The 27412-nt window shown below is 38.8% G+C and overlaps 1 protein-coding gene and 1 long non-coding RNA gene across 2 annotated transcripts in view; one reads left to right on the top strand and one right to left on the bottom strand.

Annotated features, from left to right (window-relative positions):
- Positions 1-27412, bottom strand: part of DNAH11 (dynein axonemal heavy chain 11) — a 410596-nt gene that overhangs the window by 197561 nt on the left and 185623 nt on the right. The window contains exons 37-45 of the mRNA XM_031665316.1: positions 26408-26546; positions 21805-21897; positions 19985-20179; positions 19078-19155; positions 16700-16832; positions 13835-13962; positions 12659-12807; positions 6305-6455; positions 3375-3506 (exon numbers count right to left, since the gene is read on the bottom strand). Coding sequence (XP_031521176.1) covers positions 3375-3506; positions 6305-6455; positions 12659-12807; positions 13835-13962; positions 16700-16832; positions 19078-19155; positions 19985-20179; positions 21805-21897; positions 26408-26546 — 1198 coding nt within the window. The remainder of the gene's footprint in view (positions 1-3374; positions 3507-6304; positions 6456-12658; positions 12808-13834; positions 13963-16699; positions 16833-19077; positions 19156-19984; positions 20180-21804; positions 21898-26407; positions 26547-27412) is intronic.
- LOC103882988 overlaps positions 15956-27412 on the top strand; it is a 134594-nt gene continuing 123137 nt past the window's right edge. Inside the window, exon 1 of the long non-coding RNA XR_004183230.1 lies at positions 15956-16389. This is a non-coding gene — a long non-coding RNA (uncharacterized LOC103882988). The remainder of the gene's footprint in view (positions 16390-27412) is intronic.

Raw genomic sequence — 27412 nt, 5'->3', positions numbered from 1 at the left:
AGTTCAGACGATATCACTTATCTGGCACCATTCTCTGTAGGCAGACTACATTTAACTTTTACTTTACATCAAACTTTATTTCACCTAACCACTACATAGGCAAAATGATTTTGGTGACAAATTTTTCATTCATTAATTCATTCAACTAAAGTGCATTTGTTCTAAAGTAGAAAAGAAAACAAACAGGGTCTCTCCTCTCATGGAGTTTATGGGGAAGATAGAGGGGAAGAATATGAAGATGTGTCATCCAGCTGAGGCTAAGTCAACAAATGCAGAAATCAACAGTTGCCTTGAAAGTGGTTTGCTATAAGTGAGAGTAACAGAGGCAATGTATTTTAATTGGATGCTCAGGGAAGTCATCTTTAAGTGCCGTTTCAGGAAGAGTCCAGCACGTACAAAATTCCTGTGTGATGAAAGAACTTGGTGTGTTCAAGAAACTGGACCCCGTAGCTGGCGGGCGGGCGGGCGGCGGGGGGCGGGGGAGGGCGGGGAGTGGGGGAGGGAGTGGCAGAGGAAGAAACAGGAAGAGCTAAGCAGGGCTAGATTCAGAGGCCTTATAAATAGAATTAAAATTTGAAATGTTATCTTAAAGGCAATAAGGAGCCATTCAAGCGTTTTCAACTCTGGAGTGTATGATTTCATGTGCATTTCAAAAAATCACCCTGACTGCTGAGTGGATGATGAATTATCAGAACAAATGTAGAAATAGAAAGCCCAGTGAGGAGGCTACTTCAGAAGCCACGTGAGAAATGATGGTGGTTTATGGGAGTTCAGATGAGCTTGAATTGAAACTCGTTTTGGAGGTTGGCTGCAACGACTAAAGAACACAGGTCCTAAGTCAGTCAGCTGCTGTTTGAACCTGGCTGAGGCATGGGTTAGCTTTGTACTTGGAAGCAGATTAATATACCTTTCTAAACTTCAGTTCCTTATTTGTAAAAGAATAGTTGTACCAATCCATATAGGGTTTTATTGTTTTTGAAGATTAAATGAGGTACCCTATGAAAAGCTCTAAGCATATTCCCTGACACATATTAGGCACTCAGTTTGTTAAGCTACCAAGTGGCTATCCTGAGAACATTTCTTGTGTCTGTTTCATGCATATTGCCAACATCATGGCCTGTCTTTTGAATGCTTAGTAGTTAGAGCCCTTTTGAAAATTTTAAGCTGCTGCTGCTGCTCATGTTGACTATTAATTATGGAAAGGAAGGTGCCAGTGATATCCAGCTTCTAGCTTATATAACTAGGGGGGGAAGGCTGATACATTTGGAAATTGGAAAGATTAAAAGAGGGTCAGCTGGGAGGGAGGTGAGGGGTTATGAGCAGGAGGGGGAAGATGTCTGCTGTCAACATCCCACTGATTTTATAGTCCTAGAAAGTGAGAAAACTTGTGGTAAATATTGAAAGAAATATCTGGTGGATGAGGAGGGTTGCCTTCTGTCTGCATGTGGCTTCCATAAACAAGAAACCCACACGTGTTGTAAACTGTGCCTCTGAGAAAGACACATGAAGTCCCTGACACGAACACTTGACTCTCACTCACATAGTATTGGCTGCTAATCTTTAGAGAGCACTTGGAAATTACAGAAGGAATCTGGCTTCTGAGAATGGCTGAAATAAGATCTAGGAGGCCAAGTGAATTCCAAATATATTATTATAATAATAGGCACGAGTTATGGTAACTTAGTGGCGAGAAGTGGAACTGGCCAACAGATTATATCAACCATTTATTTTCTGATCTACAGTGAGCAAACCAACAACAATATAGGTCACTCTTGGCTGTGATGCCTTTCAGTGTAAATACCCCATTTACACCTGGAAAGAGCGAGGAAGCCTGGAAAATGTGTTACCTATTTTTCGTGTAAAAATTCAGGGGCACCCACAGAAGCACTATGATCCATGAGAGGCCCTGAGGTACCATGGAAGGTGTGGCTTTTGGAGAAAGACAAACTCGGGTGGGAATCCTGATGTTGCCATTTCCCATCAGCGTGACTTTGGACAGGTTACTTTGCCCCTCTGAGCTTTACTTTACTTGTGCAATGAGGATAGCTTGAAGAATCATAGTAAAGATCACAGGAGAAAAATTACACATAGAGGTACATGGTGGCAATTAGATCTGCAAATTTCTAAAGTTGAATAATTCCCACTTTGCACTTTGGTAAGCCTAAGCAGTTCGTGGGATATGTGTGCTGGTGCAAATGTTTGTCTCAAGTGTTAATCAGAAGCCACAAAAGGTCTATGCAAGCAATCTGTACAGGCATGAATATTTCACTTTCAGCTAACAAAAAAAAAAAAAAAAAAAAAAAGACCAGTGATAAAGAAATTGGCCCAGGGTTGACTATGGTTCACAAATGACTATCCTGGGAATAGTGTGTGAGACTGGTTAGAAGCAAGAGGGACTGGAGACAGGGAGACCAATTTGAAGGTTATCGTATGCTACAACCGAATTGTGCCCCCTCCACGTCCCACCCCCAAACCCATATTTTGAAGCCCTACCCCTCAGTGTGATGGTATTTGGTGGTGCGGCCTTGAGACATAATTAGATTTAGACGATGTCATGAATATAGGGTTCTCATGATGGGTTTAGTATCCTCGTCAAAAGAGAAACCAGTATGTCTTTCTCTCTCTGTCACATGGGGACACAGCGGGAAAGTGGGGGTCTGAAAGGTGGGAAGAGAGTCCCTGCTGGAACTCAACCATGCTGACACCATAATCTTGGACTTTTAGTCCCCAGAACTGTGAGAAATAAATTTCTATTGCTTCAGCCACCCAATTTGTGGTATTTTGTTATGGCGATCTGAGCTACTAAGGCACTATGATAGCCAGGGCAATCTGCAGATGCATTGCCCCTGAATTTAGGCTGCAGGGATGGAGAAGAGGGAACAGGGTTGGCAGCTATTTTACAGGTGCAACTGAAAAGGGTCTGAGATCACAGGACACAGAAATCAGGAAGAGTGATGTCTCCCACGTTTTTAACTGGAGCTACCGGGAAGAATGTACCACTGAGCAAAAGAAAAGAAGGAAGAGCAGGGGCAAGTTGGAGTACGGGGCAGAGGAGACGGTCTGTCTCAGGCACACTGAGTGGGATTTCTTGTAGAAGAGCATGCTGGAGGTGAAGCCCCAGAGGCAGGTGGAACACAGAACTTTCAGTTCAGAAGACACAGCCAGGCTGGAGGGTATGGATTTGGCATTGTCAGCTGGGGTTAGAACCATCAGGGATGGGACTACCCAGAGAATGCACAGACTTAGGAGAGAACAGGGCAAGTAGTATAGACCTATAACATAACAAAAAGGTATGGATCACATATTTTAACCTCCCCCTGACCCTGTCCCACACAAGACTGGAAACTGGTGCTGTAAACTACTTCTAAACATACCTGATCTTGTAGCAGGGTGCCTCCAAAAGCCCAGATACAAGCAAATACAAAATAGACTTCATAAACTTCTTTTGGACTGTCAGAAGGGACATTTTCAGGAGTTAGCAAGCACTCCAAAAGAACACATATAGTCTAAAGAAAAAGAAATAGTCAAATAAGGCAACATCTTTCAAATAGTGGAGGAAGTTCAAAGAATATTTTTACAACTCCACTTTATCCTTAAGAGAGTACATCGTTTCCCAACTGTGATTTGCTACATTGGGAGAGACAAAAATTACCACCTTAGGTGTCTAAGTTAACGGTAGAAAACTTGTCACTTTCAACCAAAATGATCTAGGTAATAACAAACTATTTTTTTAAAATAAAAATTTAAACATTCCTGTTAATAATCAGTATACAAACCAAAATCACATATAAGCAAAAAAAAGGGCATATATCTATATTCACTTTTTTATACATAGGAAACCATTTTCTAAATAGTATTCTATAATCCACTTCCTCGACCAAAAACTGAAGACATCTTTCCTTATCAATAAGTGTTGCTCTACACCATCACTGGAATGGATGTAGAAGATTCCATTGGATGAACAGGCATTTATTTTACTATTTCCTTCTTGTTGGACATTTAGATAAACCACTTTCGGTAAGCGCTTTGGCAGCCATTTTCCCACCTGTTGTCATAAATTTAGAATGTTGGACTGGCAGCTTAAGCCTGTAGCAGTTTTTTGGACACCGAACTAAATTTAACCTTGAAAGAAATGCTGTTCAGGAACTCAGGCACGTGTTCTCCATACCCTCCAGGTGAAATGGCAACATGCTAGGCGGTCCTAATAGACCTAGCCTATGCTTAGGGCAGTTGCGTCAGCAACGAGGGGAATGCGGCCGCTGCAGGGGACTTCACCATGTGAAATGATAACCAGTAATGAACAGGTTTGGGGGCTAGTTCTCTAAAGCACAGAAAGTTGTCATTAATTAGCACTGTTACAGATCCTAAAAACTCAAGAGACTCTTCCCCCAGTTTCTGCAGGCAAAGATAGATTTTCATCTCTGTTATACAAACAGCAACGCAAGCTATCACAAATCAGGTCAGCACCATGTGTGTGCCTTTCCTTCCTCGCCACAAAAGATGGGGAAATACTTTTCATTTAAATTGTTGAGCACTTACTACATTTTTAAATCTTCTTTCTTGATTTCTATTATTTCACGTTGTGCCACATTTGCCAATTTGAAATAATCTTTTAATAGAATAAAACTCACCAATTTGCTATTAAGAAACACAGTGTAAAACTGAGGCTTTGTTACTTTTTAGTAGAAGCCATGTTGTTCTAAGGAACTGTTGAAATCAAAACAAAAAAGACTGAAGGCTCTCAACGTGATGCTATCTGCTGAGATGAGCACATGAATAAGGCCATGTTTCTTCTATTTTCTCCCACAGTACTTGAGAAACATTTTGAGTTCTGTGTCAGCACATAACATACTTTAATGCACAATCTGAAAGAGTTAATACACCTTACCAAATTTAAAGAGGCATCATACATCCGAAAACAGAGTGCATTAATTTCTCAAGATAGCCATTTCAGGTTACTATCTTCTTACATTCATCTTTGTCTCAAATTTCCATACTTATTAGTAACCACAGAAGAGAAATTACTCTATAAAACAACAGCTTAAAAGGAGCTAAAATTAAATGCCATTTCTGAATACAGTGAAAGAAAGAAGTAGAGCAGAAGTCATATTAATTCCTACTGACCTATTTTCACACTACTCTTGAATGGAAAAGTTCACACCACAGAGAATCACACAAATACATAAGTCAACTTGAGAAAGAACACGATCATGCTTTTTTGCAAGTATTACACCAGAGGAAGTCTAATTAGGCTAACTACATAATTAATTCATAATGAATAAATTCAGACCTGCTTTCAGAAATAAATTATACCTCAGATAATTACTGTTGAAGACTATCGTTTATTTAATTGGTGTGTGAATTATCAAAAAACCTGAACTTTCTCTTATTATGCTTGTGACTATGTCTAATTTTGCATCAAACAAATTTGGTAAGGCACTCACTTAATGGTAACAAAGCACTTAGAAAGCAATTTTGCTCCTATAGGAAAAAAAGGGTGTGGGGGGTTTTCAAATTGTAAACCTTTCATGAAGTTTTTTGCTTGTAAGGGCTGGGGATAGTTTCTCTTCATGCTGAGATTAAGATCACAGCCTTCATTTCTGTGTGCTGTGAATTATTTTCATTGGCTTCCATGACAACCTATCATGTGTGCCCTTCACTCTTACCATCTGTCTCAAGATGAAGATGAGAAAAAATATATCCCTGGGATATTATGAACTCTTCATCCAGACTGACACGCCTCCATGAATATTTTTGGGAGGGGGAGGTCTGTGAGCGGTGGCACCTAGGTGGTAGAATTCAGAGGCTTTCTCTTACTCACGGGCTGGCATCTTTAATTGCACAAATTTATTTTATTCAGAAAACATACTGAGCACCTTCTCTGGGCAAGTTACTTAGGAACCAGAAAAATAAATAAAGCTATTGAAACTTTGTTGTTCTAATTCTGTGCAAAGACACTGGAAAGGAACACAATGGTTCAACAAACACATATCTGGCACCTACTATGTGCTAAGAGCTATCTGGGAATATTAAAAAAAAAATCAATAAAACCTGGTTCCAACCTTCATTCACAAGATTGTGAAAAGGAGGACAGCACAAACTCAAATGCTAACAGAATGTGATAGAGGTTTGCAAAAAGCTCCAGAGAACATGGGGGGCGGGGGCAGGGGCTGGAGGGTTGGGGCAATCTAACAGTTCCAGAAATCTTCTCATTTTCTTGGGCAAGCAAGAACTTCTGTTGCCTTGATCAACAAACACTACCGCATCAGGACTGGAATGTTAAATGGCGTAACCGAAGACAAACCTGCACCAGGCTACTCTCAGGAATTGAAGTGACGGTTTTAAAGCTTGTTCTCAGCTTATCCAAGCATGCGGGGACATATTTATCAAAAAGAATAGTCAAATTGGCCTTTTCTGATTGATGCCGCCTTCTGTCTATCCAACTGGCCACATACCTGAAAAGGAACACATAAAAGCTTTTATTGAACACTAGGCTTGAAAAGCAGAATTTCACCAAGTCAAAAGTTTCCTCCTTCAACACAGCTTGGTGCAACAATTGAGGGACACGTTTAGTGAGTTCATTCTGTTTCTCAAACTGCAAATATTTTAAAATGGTCCTTTAAAAACTTGTTTTAATGGCCATTTTACCTTAATGAAAAGACTGTAAAAGAAACTCCTAATAGCACTTAGAAGCCAAACATAATGGAATATAAGTAGACCATTACTGAGCATTTATGAGGAAGTGCAGTGTGTCATTTCCTGAAGGGCTCAAACTATTCCCATAGTGTAGGCCTTATTTATGAAAACAGCTTGCGATTTTTCTTGATTAATCTTGGCATCAATTATTTAGTAATGAGAAATCAGTTACAAATAAAAAGATGAAAATTCCATAGGGGCTATTTCAAAGTGCCTCCTTTTTCAATGGACTGAATGTAACTCCAATCTGATAGCTGCAAATGAGTTTCCAATAGGTGGCTCTGATACGGCATTTCATGCTTGGGTGTGTGTGTGTGTGTAATCTGAAACATAAAATGTTATCAATTTGATACATTAAATATCCTTAATGTATTAGTAAAATAATACTTATCAGTAAAACAAAGCATGACTTAGTAGCACCTATAGTAGTCTATAGGGCAAAAATGTATGATGTTAAACTAAAAATAATCCCTCAGAAAGTTCTCATTAAGGATGAAGCAGGGGGAATAAATACATTTAGCAGTCAGCAGAGAAGCAGTATGACCACAGGTCAATTTCAGCTACACCTTGCATTTTGAGCATCAGGAGACATTAAGGCAAGATGATTATCTGACAAAAGGCTCCTTTCACTTTTCGCAAGGCTTCACAATAGAGTTTATTAAACAGTCAGTTATGTTACACTCTGATGAAATTTATAAAATGTCAACTGTCAAAACTTTTTCAGGTCTAAGATAAATGGGTTTCAGTAGAAGTCCAATTGCATAAGAGTAACCTGATAGAGTGTCTCTGTGTGGTAGTGACAGTGGGAACTGCAGAACGATAGAAAGCAGGTGTCAGTGCCTGGGGACAAAGGAATGAAGGCCACCCTCTCAACTACTGATTTTAGCCTATATCAGCTGCCAGAGTGGAAAGTGGAATTTTTGTATCTAGAGCTTATCAAGAAAGGGGAAAGAGGATTGCCCAGGGAAAGGAAAGTCTAAAGTGAGACTGCCTGGATATGCATCTCCGTTCCACCATTTTTAAACTGTGTTATCTTGGGCAATTTAACCTCTCTGTGCCTCAATTGTCTCCTCTGTAAATGGAGATGGTAATAATATGAACCTCCTGGGGTGGTTGTGAGGATTATGTAAGTTTGCATGTGCAAAGTGCTTACATTAGCATCTGACAAATTCTCAATAAATGTTACTCATTAGTACAGAGTTGGTGGCATTGGGAAGCTCAGGATTAGATTGCGGCTCCATCTCCCTGTGTTTCTCCTAAAGGCAGTAGTGTCCCATTGGGCACAAGAGTTGGCATCCTGGATTCTGATGGATATAACAAAACCTACACCCCACTTCCCAGCGAAGTTTCTTCCAGGTTTCTGTGGGAGCAGAAAGCCATGGCAAGGATCACTAGGAGCAGTAACTTCAAAAAGTAGCCCAGAAGGAAGAAGTGGGCTTTGCACTTAGGGTGCAGGTAATAGCGACTTCATGGAGTCACATCAGCAGCAACTAAAGTCTCAGAGAAAATCTACTGAGCCCACTAGCAAATGATGCTTTTGCACAAATTACTTCCACAAGTGAGAGTTGCTCCAGAAAAAAGTCAGTCCAACCAAACCAGGAGATGTGGTAAGAGCTGATTCTGCTTGAGAGAGAGAGAAAAAAGTGTGTGTGTGGGGGGAGAATCAGATAAATGACCTCTACTAGGGATCAATCACACCACACAGCACAGGAGAGAGAGTAAAAATGGCTATGTTGCTGGACAGCTTAAAAATTTATGTAGAAATTATTGCTAAACTTTCATAGCTTAGGAATAAAATACACAGTAAAAGACGGTAAATTTAGAAGGAGAAACTGTTACCCTTCAGCAAACACTGAAGCTATAGAGCTGCACTTGTGTGCAATTCTTGCAACACTGCTTCACAAAAAAAAATTCCTTATGATTTTTAAAAGATGCGATAGATGTGAACATGACTACTATTATATTACATACAATTGAAAATGGCATACTAAAATGGCATATTTTTTCCTTGCCCACAGAAAAGATCACCCACATTGGTGCCCCACCTCAGGAAACGGCTACATTGTAATGCCCCAATGTATCATCTTAATGGCAACATGCAGGTTATTAACAGAGAGTTTTGGCTTTCCAGAATTTGCAAATGAGTCCTCCTATCAGCAGCTCAGTTGTTCCTCCTTCCTCCAGAACTGTTCCAGGTTTATTAAGTGAAGTCTAAAACCCTGTGGTTTCTAAACTTTCTAGAGTAGCCAAAGTTCTCAGACCTCTGAAAACTTTTTATTTATTACTCAGTCCTCTGGGGTTGGATCCTGTTGTATCAGATAGAAGGAACTGAACAAACTGTAAGTCTACCCTCAGAGCAAGCTTTGAGTTCTCTGTCATTCACCATTGCCCGGAAAAATGGTAGACAGTTAGCAGCACATGCTGACTAGCAGTGTATACCAATTATTTCTGAAGCTGCATGTTTATAATATATACAGTATACAAAGATGAGGCACTGGGATTGTAGGGAAAGAAGACAATACGCTCATTTGATATAGGTGCAAGTATTAGTGATACAAAGCCAGAAGAATATTTTAAGCTCAAGTAATAGAAGAAAGAGGATGATCTAAAGCTGTGGCTTCCAAGAGTCATCTAGCAGTATCTATCTTTCGTAATCAGACTTAGGGATGACTTTTTTTTGTTGTTTTTTTTTGTGTTTTTTTGAGACAGAGTCTCACTCTGTCGCCCAGGCTGGAGTGCAGTGGCGTGATCTCGGCTCACTGCAAGCTCCGCCTCCTGGGTTCACGCCATTCTCCTGCCTCAGCCTCCCGAGTAGCTGGGACTACAGGAGCCTGACACCACGCCCGGCTAATTTTTTGTATTTTCAATAGAGATGGGGTTTCACTGGGTTAGCCAGGATGGTCTCGATCTCCTGACCTCATGATCCACTCGCCTCGGCCTCCCAAAGTGCTGGGATTACAGGCGTGAGCCACCGCACCCGGCCAGGATGACGTGTCTTAATGTCTCCATCTTAGTTTCATATATCTCAGCAAACATTAATAAAAGTAGAAAATGTGCCTCTATGCCAGAGAAAGAGAGAAAGAGAGAGAAAGTAAAAGTGGTAAAATGGTTAGTGATTGCAGGAAAAGCGTCTCTGCTGTGCATTGTACTACCTTTCCAACTTTTCTATAGCTTTGAACTTTATTTCAAAGTTTTGACTCTGAAAAAAGCATTGCTGACAACTGAGACTTAAGAGATTCGCTTGGAAAACTGGGCTAATAATTATGTCTATTTCAGAAGGTAACTGAGTATTAAATGAATTAATATGTATAAAGCTATCATTTTGTTAATATAACTACCTTGAAGTAAGATGTTAAGGTCTCCAATAACTATGGAGAGGAAAAAATACCCTTTATCCTAAAATAGCTATTTCGTGACTTATTAAAAGTTTATTGCAATGGGAGGTGAAAATAGAAAAATATCTTTTAGAGAAGATTTCCATTATTTTGGAAAATGACCTGGATGAATTCTTTGGTCACATCCATGAAAATTAACACCTACCCAATAATTTTGGATAAAACAAAACAAAAAACCCAAAAGCAAAATCGAATGGTGAAGACAGAGTTGTTTGACTCTCTTAGGAATATAAATTGGGTGTCTCTTTAGCCAACCCATGACCTTTGATGTATTGCATGAAAGTCCTTCTTTAAACAGAGATTTGGACCCAGCTTTTGTTAGCACAAATCTCCACAGGATAGGATTGAGATTGAATGACATATGCCTCGGGAGCTGTGAGGTTCACTACTGCAATCAGAGCACACCCAGGAGGGGTAAGAGGTCTCATGAAGGAAATGAATGCAGTGCCCAGGTTCTCTGTACAGAGGGAGTCAGGGCTGCTGTAGAAACTCCCTCAGGTAGCTCCCAACCAATAGAAGCATCCCAGGAGACAGAATCCCAAGTGTGGAAAGGAGTTATTATCCCAAGAAAAACACTCCATTTAAAACTTTTGAAAATCACTCCTTCTCCAAAACATATCCAATAAAGACTTTGTCAAAAGCAAAAGCCTGGGCATGGCTCTACTATGCCGCAGAGGTAAGGAATGAGACTTTTAGTGAGCGCGTCAGTACACACAGGAAAGGCAGCCTGCAGGAGTACATCAGTTAGGCCTCTGGCAGGAAACAGATGTCATCTCCAAATCACGATAATAAGGGAAGGATCAATAAAAGGACTAGTTACAGAAGTGTGGGCAAGGAGTAGAGAAAATGGAAGGGACAATACCATGCCAAGAGAGTAATTACAAGAAATGGTTACTGTACCTATGCCTGGAGGGACAAGAGAATGAAGGATTGCCAGAACCTGGAAGGAAAGATCCTTAATGGAGAGATATAAGAAGAGCTGTGACCTGCAGTCACAGAGAGACAGAACCATCCTGACATGACCCTGTTGGGAAGGAGAATAAATAGCCTGACCTCACTGTCCTCTCTCCCTCTCACTTCCTGCCAGGATTCTTCATTAGCCAAACCAACCAGAAGCCGGAAGGCAAGGAGCCCACTAATGTGGTCCATACAGACCACAGAAGAGGGTAAGAAAGCTGGAGAGTGTGTCCAGAGAGGTAAACAAAAGATTTCTGACATAAGAAGCATGCCAGGCACAAGCATGGGTTCAGTGGCAGAGCTCAGCAATTCCTACAGTTCTAAGTGCAAATGCTGGAGGTGACAAGTTACAACCAGAATGAACTGTAGAAAATGTAAGCATTTGAGGAGTAAGCAACTGGGCACCGTAAAGTTGCTCTAAATCAAAGCATTACAACTGTTCATATATGCATAGTATATATACATGCAAACATACATAACCTAAGCGATTTCTTTTTATATAAGTGTTCCATATAAGCTTTCATTATTTATTCACTTACTCAACAAATATTTACTGAGTTCTTAACATCTTCAAGGTATGTGAATCAGGTAATGTCCAAGTAAAAATGACAAAGGCATTCCAGTGCTAACTTAATTATCTTTAAATTAGCCTAATTCATTAGCTTTAAATTTAATTGCTAATACCTTCAAGTGAGCATATAAATATTTAGAATTTTATACTAAGATTTTAACAAGATCCAGGCACAATTTAAAAAAGCACTGAATAAAAAATGGGCAAAGAACTTATGTGAACATTTCTCCAAAGAAGACGTACAAACAGCCAATAAGCACATGAAAAGATGTTCAACATCACTAACCATCGGGGAAATGCAAATTAAAATGAGATATCACCTCATGCCCATTAGCACGGCTACTGTTAGAATAAAGGAAAATAACAAGTGCCGGCACAGATGTGGAGAGATTAGAAGCCTTGTCCACTGTTGATGGGAATATAAATGGGTAGCAGCTGTGGAAAACAATGTGTCAGTTTCTCAAAAAATTAAAATTAGAATTAACATATGATCTAGCAATTCTTCTGAGTTCTACCCAAAAGAATGGAAAGCAGGGTCTTGAAGAAATATTTGTACACCCATGTTTACAGCAGCATTATTCACAATAGCCAAAAGGTAGAAGAAATCCATGTTCATTTATAGATGAATGGGTAAACAAAATACGGTATATACACATAATGGAGTACTATTCAGCCTTAAAAAAGGAAATACTGCAATATGCTGCTACGTGGATAAACTCTGAAGACATTATGCTAAGTGAAATAAACCTGTCACCAAAAGACAAACACTGTATGATTCCATTTATATGAGCTACCTAGAGTAGTCTAATTCATAGAGATAGAAAGTAGAATGAAGGTTCCCAAGAGCTGGGAGGAGGGGACAATGAGGTGTTATTGTTTAGTGGATAAAGAGTTTCAGTTTGGGAAGATAAAAAACTTCCAGAGATGGATGGTGGTGATAGCTGTGCAACAACATGAATGTGCTTAAGCAAAATTTATTAAAATGGTAAATGTTATGTTACATACAATTTACTACAATAAACAAAAAAGAAATACTCACGGATTCCAGCCCAGATCTTGTGGGTTCACATACAGTATACCAGCTCTGGAAACAGTGGCCGGGGTTGCGCTCCTTAAGTGATGTATCTCAAACAGAAGCCTCATGAAGGGAGTGAGGGTGATGCGCTCATTGCTGGCGAGGGTCAGCACCTGGAGTGAGCAGCACAGCGGTGCACAGAAGTGCACTGTCACCCATGGGCAAAAGCAATGCTGCAAACATATAGAAGCAACAAGTACTTTCCCCTATCACAAGTACCACAGGCTGTGGGCTCATTGTCCTGAATCAGAAATGCAGTCTGAATAAAGATCTAAGCTCACCCCTGAGATGACCTGACTGACCCTTGAGGAACAAACTCACCTAAATGGACTTGTGAATGGCAACCTTTACATAATTGTAGTAATTTTATTACTAAGCCAAAGATAAGACATTTATTATAAAAATTAATCACATGAAAGGACCTGAATACCATAAAAAAACTTTCTTTAGAATCTGAAATACCATGATTATCAATTGTCCAAAGAAACTTACACAAGTATAAAGATCTCAAACCTGTATTTTATGATGAACAGTGTCTCAGTTGAGTAAGCAGTAATTACTGTTAATTCAAGGTGGTTACTAAATCTATTCTGGAGTAATGATGATTACTGATCTCTCTCTGCTGACCCCAACAATAGACCCTGTGTTGCTTGAATGATATCTCACAGACCTGTACCATCACCTTTTGTTTTTGCTGGGAATGCTGAATTAACTGTGGCAAAAAGCTTGGAAAAACATTTTAATTCAATCCATAGCCATAGGAACTAGTTAATTTCAATTATCATATAGCACAAACCCATTCTTTCATTGTCTAAGTATTTATACTTAAAGATGACAAGATATAATAATTTATGCCTACCTCTTAGAAAGTGGTAAGATGTGTAAACTAAATTCTTAGATCTGTATCTAACTCTCAGTAAAGGTGGCTGCATTCAAAGAAACAAAGAGAACATATTCCTTGAAATTCTTTAATGGTGAAATTAAAAAAAATTACCAGGAAAACAGCACTTATCGAAATAATAGTTACATAAAGAATCCCAGGTTAATGAGCAAAAACTAGTATTAACACCAACAAGTGAATGGAACTCTTAATACACTCAGGATGTTATATTTAAGGTTTACAACTGAAGTTTTGTTCACCTTGTTATCATCCATTACAGTATTGAGTGATTCAATCCACATGGGGTCAATATCTCCATCCAGGACTATCCATTTTGGTCCATCATTCTTAAGATTTGCTTGTTCTCGCAGAATGGATGAAAAGAGACCTATAAAACAAGAGTAAACAATCCTAATATATAAAGTCGTTGAGTGCTGTTTATTTCTACAATAGATTGGTATAATTCATGTTGAAGCTCTTTTATTAACTAAATAAAAACAATTTTGCTGCCTCTTTCTAGTGAGCAGTGTGTAACACCTTTTGAGTCACACATGGGTTCCAGATCCAGCACTATTATTTACCAATGTGCAAGCTTCACCTCACTGAGAAGGACCCTTAACTTCCACGACTGAGCTTCCCCATATGCCAAACAGAGATAACAAAAACTTTCCTTCATGAACAGTTGTGGGGATCTGTACAAGGTAACGTACATAAAACTCAAAACTTACACCAAATGAAGACATGATCCTTCTTCATACACGTATGTTCAGTATTCATTTTAGATCAAATATTTGTTTATTTCACCCTTTCTCCATTTTTCTATACCAATTTTCAAGGGCACAATTCTGAAGCTAAAGCATTCAGAAGCACTATACATCTCTTACAGAAATGTGTTCAATGGGATAGTAACTCATCATTCCTTAACAAGATGTATACGCAATAACATTTTAAATCTACAGTCCTTTTTGCCATTAGTACACATCTAAGCATTGTGTGTTTGATGTGACAGATTTAACAGTTGCAAATTTTTCAAGCTCTAGCAAGTCTAATAGCATTGTGAGCAAAATTGTTTTGATGCATGTATGATGTTTCCTCTGTGACATATTTTGTGCCAAAAGTGACAGTATCTAATGGAACTTGCCACCACGATTCATAAAGCAGCCAGTAAACTTTTCTAATAGTCACTGATTTGAAGAGTTTCCACAGTTTTTCAGCCTAAACAGATAGGTTCTCTCCCTGCCATACATCTTTACAAAAAGACAGAAGCTAGCCTGAGACAGCAAAAACTGTCCCACAGAAAAAGGAGTGCACACAAGACGAGAGGATAGAGAATGACAAAAGGTGTCCTGCTTTATTATTACTGTGTTTTAAATTTCAACTTTTATTTTACGTTCAGATGATACACATGCAGGTGTGTTGCATGGGTACACTGTGTGACATTGAGGTTTGGGGTACAAATGGTGCCATCGTCCAGGTAGTAAGCATAGGAACCAACAGGTAGTTTTTCATCCCGTGCTCCTCTCCTTCCCTCCCACCTCTAGTAGGCCTCAGTGTCAATGGTTCCCATCTTTATGTCCACACGTACCCAATGTTTAGCTCCCACTTGTAAATGAGAACATGCAGTATTTGGTTTTCTGTTTCTGCATTAATTCACTTAGGATAATGGCCTCCAGCTACATCCATGTTGCTGCAAAAAACATGATGTTGTTCTTTTTTATGGCTACATAGTATTCCATGGTGTATATGTACCACGTTTTATTTATCTAATCCACCATTAATGGGTACTTAGGTTGATTCCATGCCTTTGCTATTGTGAACAGTGCTGCAGTGAACATACGAGTGCATGTGTCTTTTTGGTAGAACAATTTGTTTTCCTTTAGGTATATACCCAGTAATGGGATTGCTGGGTCAAATGGTAGTTCTGTTTTAAATTTTTTGAGAAATCTCCAAACTGCTTTCCATAGTGACTGAACCACCAAGTCTATAAGTGGTTCCTTTTCTCCACAGCCTCACCAGCATCATTTGACTTTTCCATAATAGTCTTTCTGACTGGTGTGAGATTCTATCTCATTGTGATTTTGATTTGCATTTCTACTTTAGATCAGCCATCAGGGAAGTCTTCTATGATGTGACGTTTGACCAGATGCTGAAATAAGATAAAGAAGCAAGTCATGCAGGCATCCAGAAGAGTGTTGCTGATGGCAGGAAAATGAGGTGCTGAGGCCCCGTGATGGGAACAAGTTCAAGGAATAGCAAAGAGGCCAGAATGAATGGATTATAGGAAGTGGTGGGAAACGAAGTCAGGGATGGTGGGATTTGGGGACGGGGGCAGGGATCCAATCACATAGAGCCTTATAAGCCATGGAAAAGGTTGGATTCTAAAGGTGATTGGAACCCACTTGAAATCAAAAGCAGAGAAGTAACATTTGAAGCCCCTCTGTCTGCTTTAGGTCAAATGAACTGCAGGGAAACCAGGAGGAGGAGATTACCCACTGCCGTAGTACAGGCGAGACATGATGGCGGCTTTGACTAATGTGGCATCTATGGAGAAGGTGAGGAGAACCGGAATTCACATACATTTTAAAGGTAAAGCCTATAGGATTTGCTGTGAGGTTGGATGTAGGGTGTGACAGGGAGACAGGCCTCAAAGATGATGCCAAGGTTAGCGCATTTACTGTAAAAGGAACTCCTAACAGATTGTCACAAAGGGATCTGTTTGCTCACAAATACTCTCAGGGCAGGAAACATGCCCTATTTACTTTTGTCCCTGGCACCTGGAACGTCTGCCTGAACTTCAGTCAGTGTCTCATATCAGGTACTTTATAGATGTTTCCTGAGGCATTCATGTTGACTTCACTCCTGATTTACAGGGAGCCCTGACATAATTGACGTGGGATAAAATACAACAGCTCTGAGTACAAATCCGCTGAATGCAAATCAAGTACTTATTCAAATCTAGTTTTAATTTATACATTATAAATGCTGTTGTGATCTGCTATATTTCCAATAATGCCAACATATAAACAGTGAGTCTGTGACTATGACTAAAATTGGCTTGTATTGAAAAACGGCTTTCTGGATAGAAAAAAATTTTTTAGCACTTCTAAAGGGGAAATACTACTTGCCATCTTTCCATTCTCGGGTAGCATGATGTATGAAACCAAAGAGTTCATCTGTTGTCACAGCTTTAGGGTTTAAGTCATTCCAAACCGGCTTCTGTTTCATGTTAACATATGTTCGGTTCAGTGTTCTCAAAATCTGAGGGGAAGGAGGAAAGAGCCAAAAAAAATTAATACTAACATAAGCCAAATGGAAAGTAAAAGATTTCTGAAGGGTTTTCCTTATTCAGTATGTGCTCCTAGATGCTCTGTGTGTGCTAAGATCCAGAAGGGGAAAAATGCACATATGTGCATTTCCATTACCATCTTGAAAAGCTTCATCTTACAAATACTCAGCGAGACAGAATCAGTTCACTTGACTCTTTGAACCATTTAGAGTAAAGGGAGTCACTTTCTCATTTGAGATTTTTAATCATGTGTGCCAAGTGGAGGACCATACATAAATAAGCATCCATGTTGATTACAAAATCTACACCGCCTGCTGCACTCCAGCCTGGGTGACAGAGTGAGGCTAAAAAAAAAAAAAAAAAAAAAATTCTATCCTGCCTGAATCAGCAAGATTGGTTTCTCTCAAAATGTAGCCTACATCAGAATTGCTTGGAGGGTATTAAAATACAGATTGCTGGGCCCAATCCCAGAGCTTCTGTTTCAGTAGGTCTGAGGTGGGGCCAGTAATGTGCAGTTCCAACAAGGGCCCAGCTGATGCCAATGACGCTGGTCTGGCCATGCTTTGAGACCTAGCGACTTAGGGCAGTGGTTCTCAAAAACAGACTGTCTTGACTAGGGGGAAGAAAGGGGAAGGGACTTCTGGGCATCTAGTGGATAGAGACCAGGGAGGTTGCTAAATATCTTTCAATGCACAGGATAGCCCCCTATAGCAGAGTTACCCAGTCCGGAATGTCAACAGTGCTGAGGCTGAGAAACCCTGATCCTGATAATTGAGGAAAAGCCTTGAGAATGCGAACTCACAGAACAGGTGCTCAGTGTATGTCTATTCAATTAATCGATACCTTCAGTCAAATATCTGCCCTTACTCTCCCTTTTGCTCCTTTGAAAAGCTGTGGCTTTTGTCTTAGATATTTATCATGCTGACAAAACCCCTACTCACAGGGGTTTTGAAAAAATGGATAAACAATTGACAAACACTTTGAAATGATAAGATGCTACAGGACGTCACCCTGAGCTGCAGCGCTCTGGGTATCTTGGGTTACGTACCTGTTGAGTAGAACAGAACTGGTGAAGACTAGAAGAAAGTAAGTAAATGCCTTAGGAATATTAAGCTTATATTTTTAGAAACCATTAATCTACTGGAAAGTATGGAATTTGATTTTATCCTTCCTTGAACTGTGGCCTACATCTGTAACTTACTCTAACAAAATAATTACAGGTCTATCAGTTATCTACTTTAATATTTCATTTATTATATTTTTCACTAGAAAAATGTCTATACAGAGATTTTTTTTTTTATCTTACAGTTGTTCCACTTTGGGTTCTGATCTAAATACTGGCAAGTTCCATATACTGCCATCCTCTAAAATCTCATATGCTCAATCTGATTATTTTTAGCTGTTGGCTACCAAGTATGTTTATACCCAAGCATCCTGAATTAAAATGCATGCAGTTCTGCATATAACGTCTGCCAACCAAGAAAATAAGTATGTTGCCAGGACTGTCAGTAAGACCAAACAAAATCAAGCGGTGAACTAAAAATGGGGATAATAACACCCATAGTATATCATTGTTGTGCAGAGTAAATCATACATAATGCACCTAGCACAGCATGTAATAGGTACCTCAAAAATGTGGGTTTTGCCACTTCTTTTTATTTTTAGGTTTTGTTTGGACATGTAGAGGGTTATATTTCTGAGGGAGTACTGAAGGAAAATATTTGGGTTTGTTTTTCTGAATGATATGGGGAGGAGAATCAAGGATGACTTGGAAAAGAAAATAGGTTTGATAAATGTGGCTAGAGCCAATCAAGTCTTCCAGCCAGATATCTTATTCCACAGTCTCTTAATATGTTTATCTTTGATAAAAGAATCCAAGCATAAATGTACTGAAAGGTGCATAAGGTAGGATGGCGTGTATCGAAATGCCTTCATCTGATACCGAAAATCTCATGTGGAAAGCTCAATCTTCATGTCAGCTTGCTTTTCCTATGTGAATGCAATGCTCTATTTGTTTCTTGTTCTCCCCACCGCTAATCCAATATAAAGGAAAAGATCAATTGATCAAGCAGCAAGATTAGAGTCTCAGATTCTGACCCCAAATTATGGCAGGCTTCATGGTAGGGAATTCTTTTGAGTAGCATTGAAAATAGGCCAAACCACAATAACGACAAATGTTCTTTCCATAGCTGTAAGCTATTAGGCAATTTACTATACCTTACTCTTCCCTGTGCCTGCATTTCCAACCACAAAGACCGAGTGCCGCACAGCCAACAGTTCCTCAAGCTGGACAACCTGCAGAGCAAACAGCCAGTTGCTGGTTTCCTTTAATGAGTTGGTGACAAAAAGATGACCTACCATTTTTGCCCAATTCTTCTTTCCTTACACCCAGACCAGCCCCCACTGATAATAGTACGTTCACAGAAAGTTAAAATAGACCATAAGTGAAAAGTATAGTTTTTCCTGGATTTCCCATGTAGACCACAGGGATAAGACTAAAGCCAAACCGTGATTTTATGCAGTACTCAGTATATGGCAGGGGTTACTTACAAAAATCATTAACTCTTCATGAAGTTTTGAACAAACACTGTACATAGCCAATCACCATCTACAACTGAGTAATGATTTATATCATATAAAATATTTAAATGGATAATATATACAGTGTTTAATGTCCATGCATTCACTGAATTCAAACTGAATAATATGCACAAGGCTTTGATATGTCAGATAATATCTACCTAACTTATTCTCATACATGTTGTCATTCTTCCCTCATTAAAAGCATACACTAATGATTTTACTTCCAATGTTCTCTAAAAAGGAGGAAAGAACAAAGTAAATTTTTAGTGCATGTCTCCAAGAACCAACAAGTTTTTAAACCTAACTAAAAGTATGCTTACATTTAAAGCCATGTCAATCATATCTGTTTTCACCTTACAGAGTGGGGCTACTAAAATACTTATGTTTACTTAATCCTGCCATATGAAAATGCTTGAAAGCATATATTAAGATCCTATTAAGCTTAGGGTACAAGTTAACATCTTGCTTTAGCATCAGTTAGCCACAATTATTTCAACTGACAATCCCAACAGCTGCCATGAAAAGCAAATGCTCCTTTTACTTTGAGGATGAAGCTCTCTTCAGGCTGCAGGCGGAGCTCCAGGGTAGACTGCCTGACCATCTGTTCAAAGTGCAGCTTCCTCCTCCGGGGCACATCCAGGGTTGGAAACAGGTCACCGACCAGGCCGAGAAACACTGGGATGTCGTCAGTCACTATCTTAGGCATATTGAAATCCCTTAATGCTCTCATGAGTACCTAGGGGAAAAAAAAAATTTATAAAAAAGCCAAAACAAGTTCTAACAAACACCTGAAGAACTAAAGATGTTTGCTATTTTTAATCCTCATATGTGAAGCATGAGATATTGGTACTGTTCTCCATTAAGATGGCATTCTATCAATAGGGAGGTTAAATGTTTAAAACTGAGGTATCAGAACATGAGAAGGCTGAACTGATACCATAGACAATCCTTAGAATAAGAACAGCAAAGAGGCCTTTTCCTTCCCTGCCAATGATCTGTTTTGATCTTTAGAAACAATCTAAGGGCCTTCTCTCTTGAATCCTCAAACTCCAGAATTTAAATTAATCAAGCTCATCAGATCATTTTGTCCAAAGTCCTCTGCGAATCTTAGAATGATAATCTCAAACATTTTTAGTTTTGTTGTTGTTGTTCTATCTTAGCTGTAAGCCAAAGATTTTAAAAGCAGTAACTCAAACGTCAGGATAACTTTTACAGAAAGAGCTAAGCATTCCAACAAAAATTTTAAAAAGCAAGATAACAAATAAACGAAAGAAAATCTTGACCTAGTACTAAATTACAAGGAAATTAAGAGGAAAAGAGAGAAATATTGGCAAAGTAGAAAAATACATAATAAATATCCCTCAATTTAAAAAAGGACACAGATTTTTTTTTTTTTTTTTTTTTTTGCTATTTCTCAAGTCATATTGCACATACACATGGTGATACATATTGATATGGTTTAGATTTGTGTCCCCACCCAAGTCTCCTGTCAAATTGGAGGGCTTAGTGGGAGGTGATTGGATCATCAAGGGGGTAGATTTCCTCCTTGCTGTTCTCACGAGATCTGATGGTTTTAAAGTGTGTGGCACTTTCCCCTTCACTCTCTCTCTCCCCTGCCACCATGTGAAGAAGGTCCGTGCTTCTCCCTTGCCTTCCTCCATGATTGTCAGTTTCCTGAGTTCTCCCAGTTATGCTTCCTGTTAAGCCTGTGGAATTGTGAGTCAATCAAACCTCTTTATAAATTTCCCAGTCTCAGGTAGTTCTTTGTAACAGTGTGAAAATGGACTGATAACACATAAATCCATTGCTCTCGCTACTTAAGGGAAAAATCCATGATGTGTTATCATTTCTCTCCAGGAATGAGAGCAGAACATTTCTCCAATAGCTCTGACCAACCAATCAAGCATTTCATTGGTGTTAGGCACCCTCCTTTCCTGTTTCATTCTGCAAGCCCATCTTACGTCCCATGAAAGATCTTACGTCCCATGTCCCATCTTTCTCCCATTATGTCTTCACTGACTTTCCAGGATTAACATCCCAACTCACTCAGATTTCTTAAATGTTCCTCAGAGGAAATCAGTGATTACTGAATTACTTGATTATGACTGTCAAAATACTTTTTGGGGCTATTTCAAAAGTACTTGTAAAATCACATTTTCTTTTCCAGATTCATATCTTTGTACTCAAGAACACTTGTGACCTCTTATAAGGAATGCCAATCCTCAAATCTCCTGCATTAACAATAGATGTTATGCTTTTTAAAAGTTGTGCTGTGCATGCCCTACCATCCAGGCATATACTTTCATTTCTGTGAAGCTGGCCAGCTATTCACTCAGCAAAATCATATTAGCATTGCAGTACCTGATCTTCGGGTCTGTTTTTATCTCCTCGTTTCAGAGAGCCAGCCACAACCAAGACAGATTTAATAGCACGAAGTCCCCAATCATAATGATCCTAAAATCAAAACATAGGTTTATTTTCTCAAAAATTGTATGAGGGAGTAAGATTCTCGTTCCAGAGGTAAGAGCTGAAAGTTTAAAAAAAGGAGTTCAGATAAATACACCCTTTAATGATTCAAAATACCATTTTCTTCTCCTCTTTGAAATTGTGAAAATCATGTCCCCATAGTGTCGTCCTGTTTCTTTTGCCTGTGTTTTTGTTTTTTGGCCTCTGTCAGCAAGTCTCTTCTTTCCATAGCACTTAACTGCAACATTTGCCCAAGGCTCCATCCACCTCCCTTGCTGTACTCTCTCAATAGACCTGCTAACTCAGTAGCTCAACAAATTCCACCTTTTCACCTCCAACCAGAAGCACATTTCTCCACCTGTGCTGGTTTCATCAAGGGCCCTGATATTCTACTTCTCCCCAGACTTCGATCCCTAATGGCCCTAATTACTCCATCTCTTAATCAGACATTTCTGCCTAGATGCCAGCACATAATAAAAACCATGTCCTTAAGATTCAATTATCTTTTTATGAGACTTCAACATTATCCCTAAGACTCCTCCCACAGGGTCTGGGCTCCTGGAGGATCTCAGAATATTACTTCTGAGATTGGATACAATTGCAACTCCATGCTCCCTGGGTCCAATTACATTTTTTCTTCTGTTTTTTTCTCATGCTAAACTTATTTCCCATATACTCACTGTCTTCTTGGGGCTAGCACAGTGCATGGCACAGGGTAGGTGCTCAGTAAAGATATTCCAAATGAACTAACTGCTTACACGGGACTGGCCTTCTCTCTTTCGCCATCCAGCTACAATCCACATAGTAACAACCCATCTCTCAAATGTCTCTCAGCTGTGTCTGTGGGAAAGCCACTTTATCTCCCAGAGCCTCAGAATCATCATCTATAAAAAGGCAGATAAAAGCATCCACCTACTTTACAAGTGGTTGTAGGAGTAAAGTGAATTAATGTGAGTACAATTTTTTTTTTTGTGGGCAGTGAAACAATGTTACATGCGTAAATATCCCATTTACTCCATTAGTGGATAATAAAATCAGTTTAGTAGGTCTTGACCATCATTTTTGTCTGTAATAAAATGGAACGAAATGAAAAACACCGTGGTGTGGTGCAAATAAGAGCAAAAAGTGGCTGAGTGTGGTGGCTTATGCCTGTCATCTCAGCACTTTGGGAGGCTGAGGCGGAGTTCCAGACCAGCCTGGGCAACAGGGGAAACCCCACCACTGCAAAAAATAGAAAAATTAGCCGGGTGTGATGATGCACACCTAGAGTCTCAGTTACTTAGGAGGCTGGGATGGAAAGATCGCTTGAGCCAGGGAGGTCGAGGCTGCGGTGAGCTATGATCACATAACTGTACTCCAGCCTGGGTAACAAAGCGAGACTCTCTCTCAAAATAATAATAACAAAAAAAAGGAAAAAGTGTTTGGTGAAATGTATGGTTCAGTTGTGTATGTATGTATACACTGAGTTGCAATAGAAGAAGTATTTTTTACTGTGGGTCACGGTAAAGACCATTTGAAAGCCACTGATGGAGTAGGATGAGGCTTGAAGAGGAAAGGGAGGGGAAAGAACCAGAGGTTTTGTTGTTGTTGTTTACTTTAAGTTCTGGGATACATGTGCAGAATGTGCATGTTTGTTACACAGGTATACACGTACCATGGTGGTTTGCTATACCCATCAACCTGTTATCTACATTAGGTATTTCTCCTAATGCTATCCCTCCCCTAGCCCTCCACCCCACAACAGGCTCCAGTGTGTGATGTTCCCCTCCTTGTGCCCATATGTTCTCACTGTTCAACTCCTACTTATGAGTGACAACGTGCGGTGTTTGGTTTCCTGTTCCTGTGTTAGTTTGCTGAGAATGATGGTTTCCATCCTCATCCATGTCCCTGCAAAGGACATGACCTTATCCTTTTTTACAGCTTCATAGTATTCCATGGTGTATATGTACCATATTTTGTTTATCCAGTCTATCATTCATGGGCATTTGGGTTGGTTCTAAGTCTTTGCTATTGTGAATAGTGCTGCAATAAACATATGTGTGCATGTGTCTTTATAGCAGAATGATTTATAATCCTTTGAGTATATACCTAGTAAGGGGATTGCTGGGTCAAATGGTATTTCTGAGAATCAGAACTTTGAGGACTCAATGGGAAGTCGCTAATTTATGCAGTAACAATAAAAGGAGTGGATGCAGAAGAAATTTTGGACCACAGATTTCAGAGGACTTGGTGCCTCTGCTAAAAGTTTAAACAATGCAAATTGCTAAAAGTATCTTCACAATTTTCATCATATCATTCTATTGGTCAAAAATGTCTACTGATTCTTTTCCCAAATCCATTTCTATAGCACAGAAAGGTATCCTTGAATTGTGTTCCTAACACAGCTCTTCTGTCCTGGCTAGATTTCTTTCTGCTCATCTCACTTGTGACATCTCTGAGTTAGCAAACTCTTTTCTTCTTTGTTCTACCTGTACTCCCAACACCTTCCTCTTGTAATTGGCCACAGGTGTGTCTTAGACAGAATTAGAAAGAATTGAAGTCAAATCTTGCTCTTACCACTTGTTAGCTATACGGACTTGGGACAGGTTGCTTTGCTCAGTTTTCTCATATGTAAAACAGGGCTAATAAAATCAAACTTGTAAACTTCTTTTGACAATCTTGTAACATAACACATAGTACCCATTCAATAAGTACTGGTTCCTTTCTCCCTTGAAAACTCTGATAATCTTTTCATTCTCCATTGTCTCCCAATTTTTATGTCATGTAAACTGAATTACCTAAATTCTTCAAAGTCATAAATCTGGGTGTGTGTTTCATTTGTTTTGAATCTTACCCATTCATCATGGTCAGCAAAAAGCACATTACTTAGATATACTAGACGCTCATTAAATGTTTAAATATTACTACTGAAAATGGATACAGTTGAAACGCCACATTCCCTGGGCTCTATTACATTTTTTCTTCTGACTTTTTACCATGATAAAACTAAAATAGGCTCATTAAAAGATAAGAATAAGGAAAAAAAAATACCCATAATCTTACCATCCAGAGACAACTGTTAAAAATTATGATTCCACCCACTCAATGTAAATTCACAGTTACTAAAAGGACAACATAAATCACTCTCATATTCCATATTTTGCCCTAACAATGAGCAAGTTAAAATGAATATGTGGCAGTAAGGTAACTGAGTGGTTGCAACTGTGGTATTTTGATACTTTCATTTTGACTACAGAATAATGTCACCAGTAATTAATGAAATGTTATCAAAAGATCAAAAGTCAAAAATGATCATACAGCTAAATTTTAAAATATTGATGCTGACATATACGTAATTTCTGTGGCTTATCAGCAGCTTCAATACATCTTCAAGAAGCTTATGATTGGAGAGTAGAGAGTATGTAAATTTGACCCATTTTAGAGACAAGGAAATTGTAGAGCAAAAATTTAAAAGAACAGAAAATCAGTCAACCCTACCTTTAAATAAAGAATTACCAATAAAAGAGAATAATTTTAACATTCCCTGAGATATTCTTCAGAAAATTAGCCTTATCTTACTCTTATGAATACTCCTGCCCTATCTTACTAGAAAATATTTTCACGAAGAAAGGGAGGCAACATAAAATTCCATCTATAATTACAAAATTGACAAAGCTAAAGAAAATCACACAGCTTGTTGGTTTAAAAAAGTATTAATACAAATAAAGTATCAGAACTAAAATATCTCAAATTTAACTTCAGAAAAAAATAAAAATTATAAAATAAAGTTTTCAAAATTTGTAGAAAATATAAAAATATTTCTAACATCAAATCAAATGATATTTCTAGTTTTTAAAGGAATCTCCATTTGATCCAGCAATCCCACTACTGGGTATCTTCCCATAGAAAAAGTAGTCATTATATGAAAAAGACACTTGCACATGCCTATTTATAGCAGCACAATTTGCAATTGCAAAAACACAGACTAGCCTAAATTTCCATCAGCCAATGAGTGGATAAAGAAAATGTGGTACATACACACCATGAAATATTACTCAGTCATAAAAAGGAATGAAATAATGGCATTTGCAGCAACCTGGATGGAGGTGGAGACCATTATTCTAAGTGAAGTAACTCAGGAATGGAAAGCCAAATATCATATGTTCTCACTTATAAGTGGGAGCTAAGCTATGAGGATGCAAAGGCATAAGAATGATATAATGGCCTACAGGGACTTGGGAGAAAGGTGGGAGGTGGGTGAGGGATAAAAGACTACACACTGTGTACAGTGTACACTCCTCAGGTGATGGGTGCACCAAGATCTCAAAAATCACCACTAAAGAACTTATCCATGTAACCAAAAAACATCTGTTCCCCCAAACTATTGAATATTTTTTTAAAGTACAAAAAATTTTTAATGTCTAATGTAATTTGAATGATAAATTACCTAAAATCCATACTTCAAAAGCTTTTTCAGTTGCATGTAAAAACCAAGAAAATGTAACAAATGATCCCTCACCTGCTTGGAGAGGAGCTCCTTGCAAAGCGTATACAACATAATGAACTTTCGGGCTAATGCACGTGCATCCACAAAACCTTCAGCAACTAACATGATTTCACAGATTAGTTCAATGTCTGGGGCCACCATGGCACAGGGTCTAAAACGTAAATATGAATTTTAGTTTTAAAATGTGACAAGGTGATAAGCACAAATTGCTGAAATCAACTGATTTCGTACCAACATTTTAACCATTCCTAAGCAGATCATAATTATGTCTGTCAATCACAGCTAATAAGACCCTTCATTTCAACTTAAAAAATGTCCACTCATTACTGGACACAAAAAATGATAGAAAGTCTGGAATGGCAGAAGCACAGGTGTAGGAGTTCAAATAAAATCCATGAATACATTCCGTAAACTTCTGGTATAAGTTGTCACTGCAGAAAGAGGAATAATGATGTTTTGAGCTAGGGCCAAGGCTTTACCTGTGGTTAATGGTGTGCAGGTTAATGTTTTCACAACCGGCTGTCTAGAAAATAGCATTTGCTTATTTCCATGGAATAAACCCTTCCACCATGGCTGATTCCAGGATACCAACACAGCATCACTAAATGTGGAGCTGAGAAGTATACCACCATATATAGACACAACAGACAGAAATAACCTCAAGAGCCTAAATATCAGTAAAATAAATAAAGTGACCAGTTTGGAGTATTTATCACCTTTGTTTTTAATACAACTTATTGAATCAAAAGTTGATATAATTTAGTTTTCATTAAACTAAAGAACCAACTCAGAACATTCATGAAAACTTAACCATCAGCTACCAAAAGCTTGTACCAGCCATCGCCAGCACATCACTACCTAGGACCAACTTGGATAGACTTTTAAAGGGACTTTCAGAAAAACACAGCTTCAAATCTCCTTTCTTTTGGCGAGGGACTTCCAAAAAGCCCCTCTCCAAAGACAATTGCTATTCATAGCAATGTTTGAAAACATTCCACTCAACTGAAGTCAAGTGCA

The sequence above is a fragment of the Papio anubis genome, chromosome 4, assembly GCF_008728515.1.
Source record: "Papio anubis isolate 15944 chromosome 4, Panubis1.0, whole genome shotgun sequence".
NCBI lineage: Eukaryota > Metazoa > Chordata > Mammalia > Primates > Cercopithecidae > Papio > Papio anubis.
This window is presented reverse-complemented; position numbering and strand designations above follow the sequence as displayed.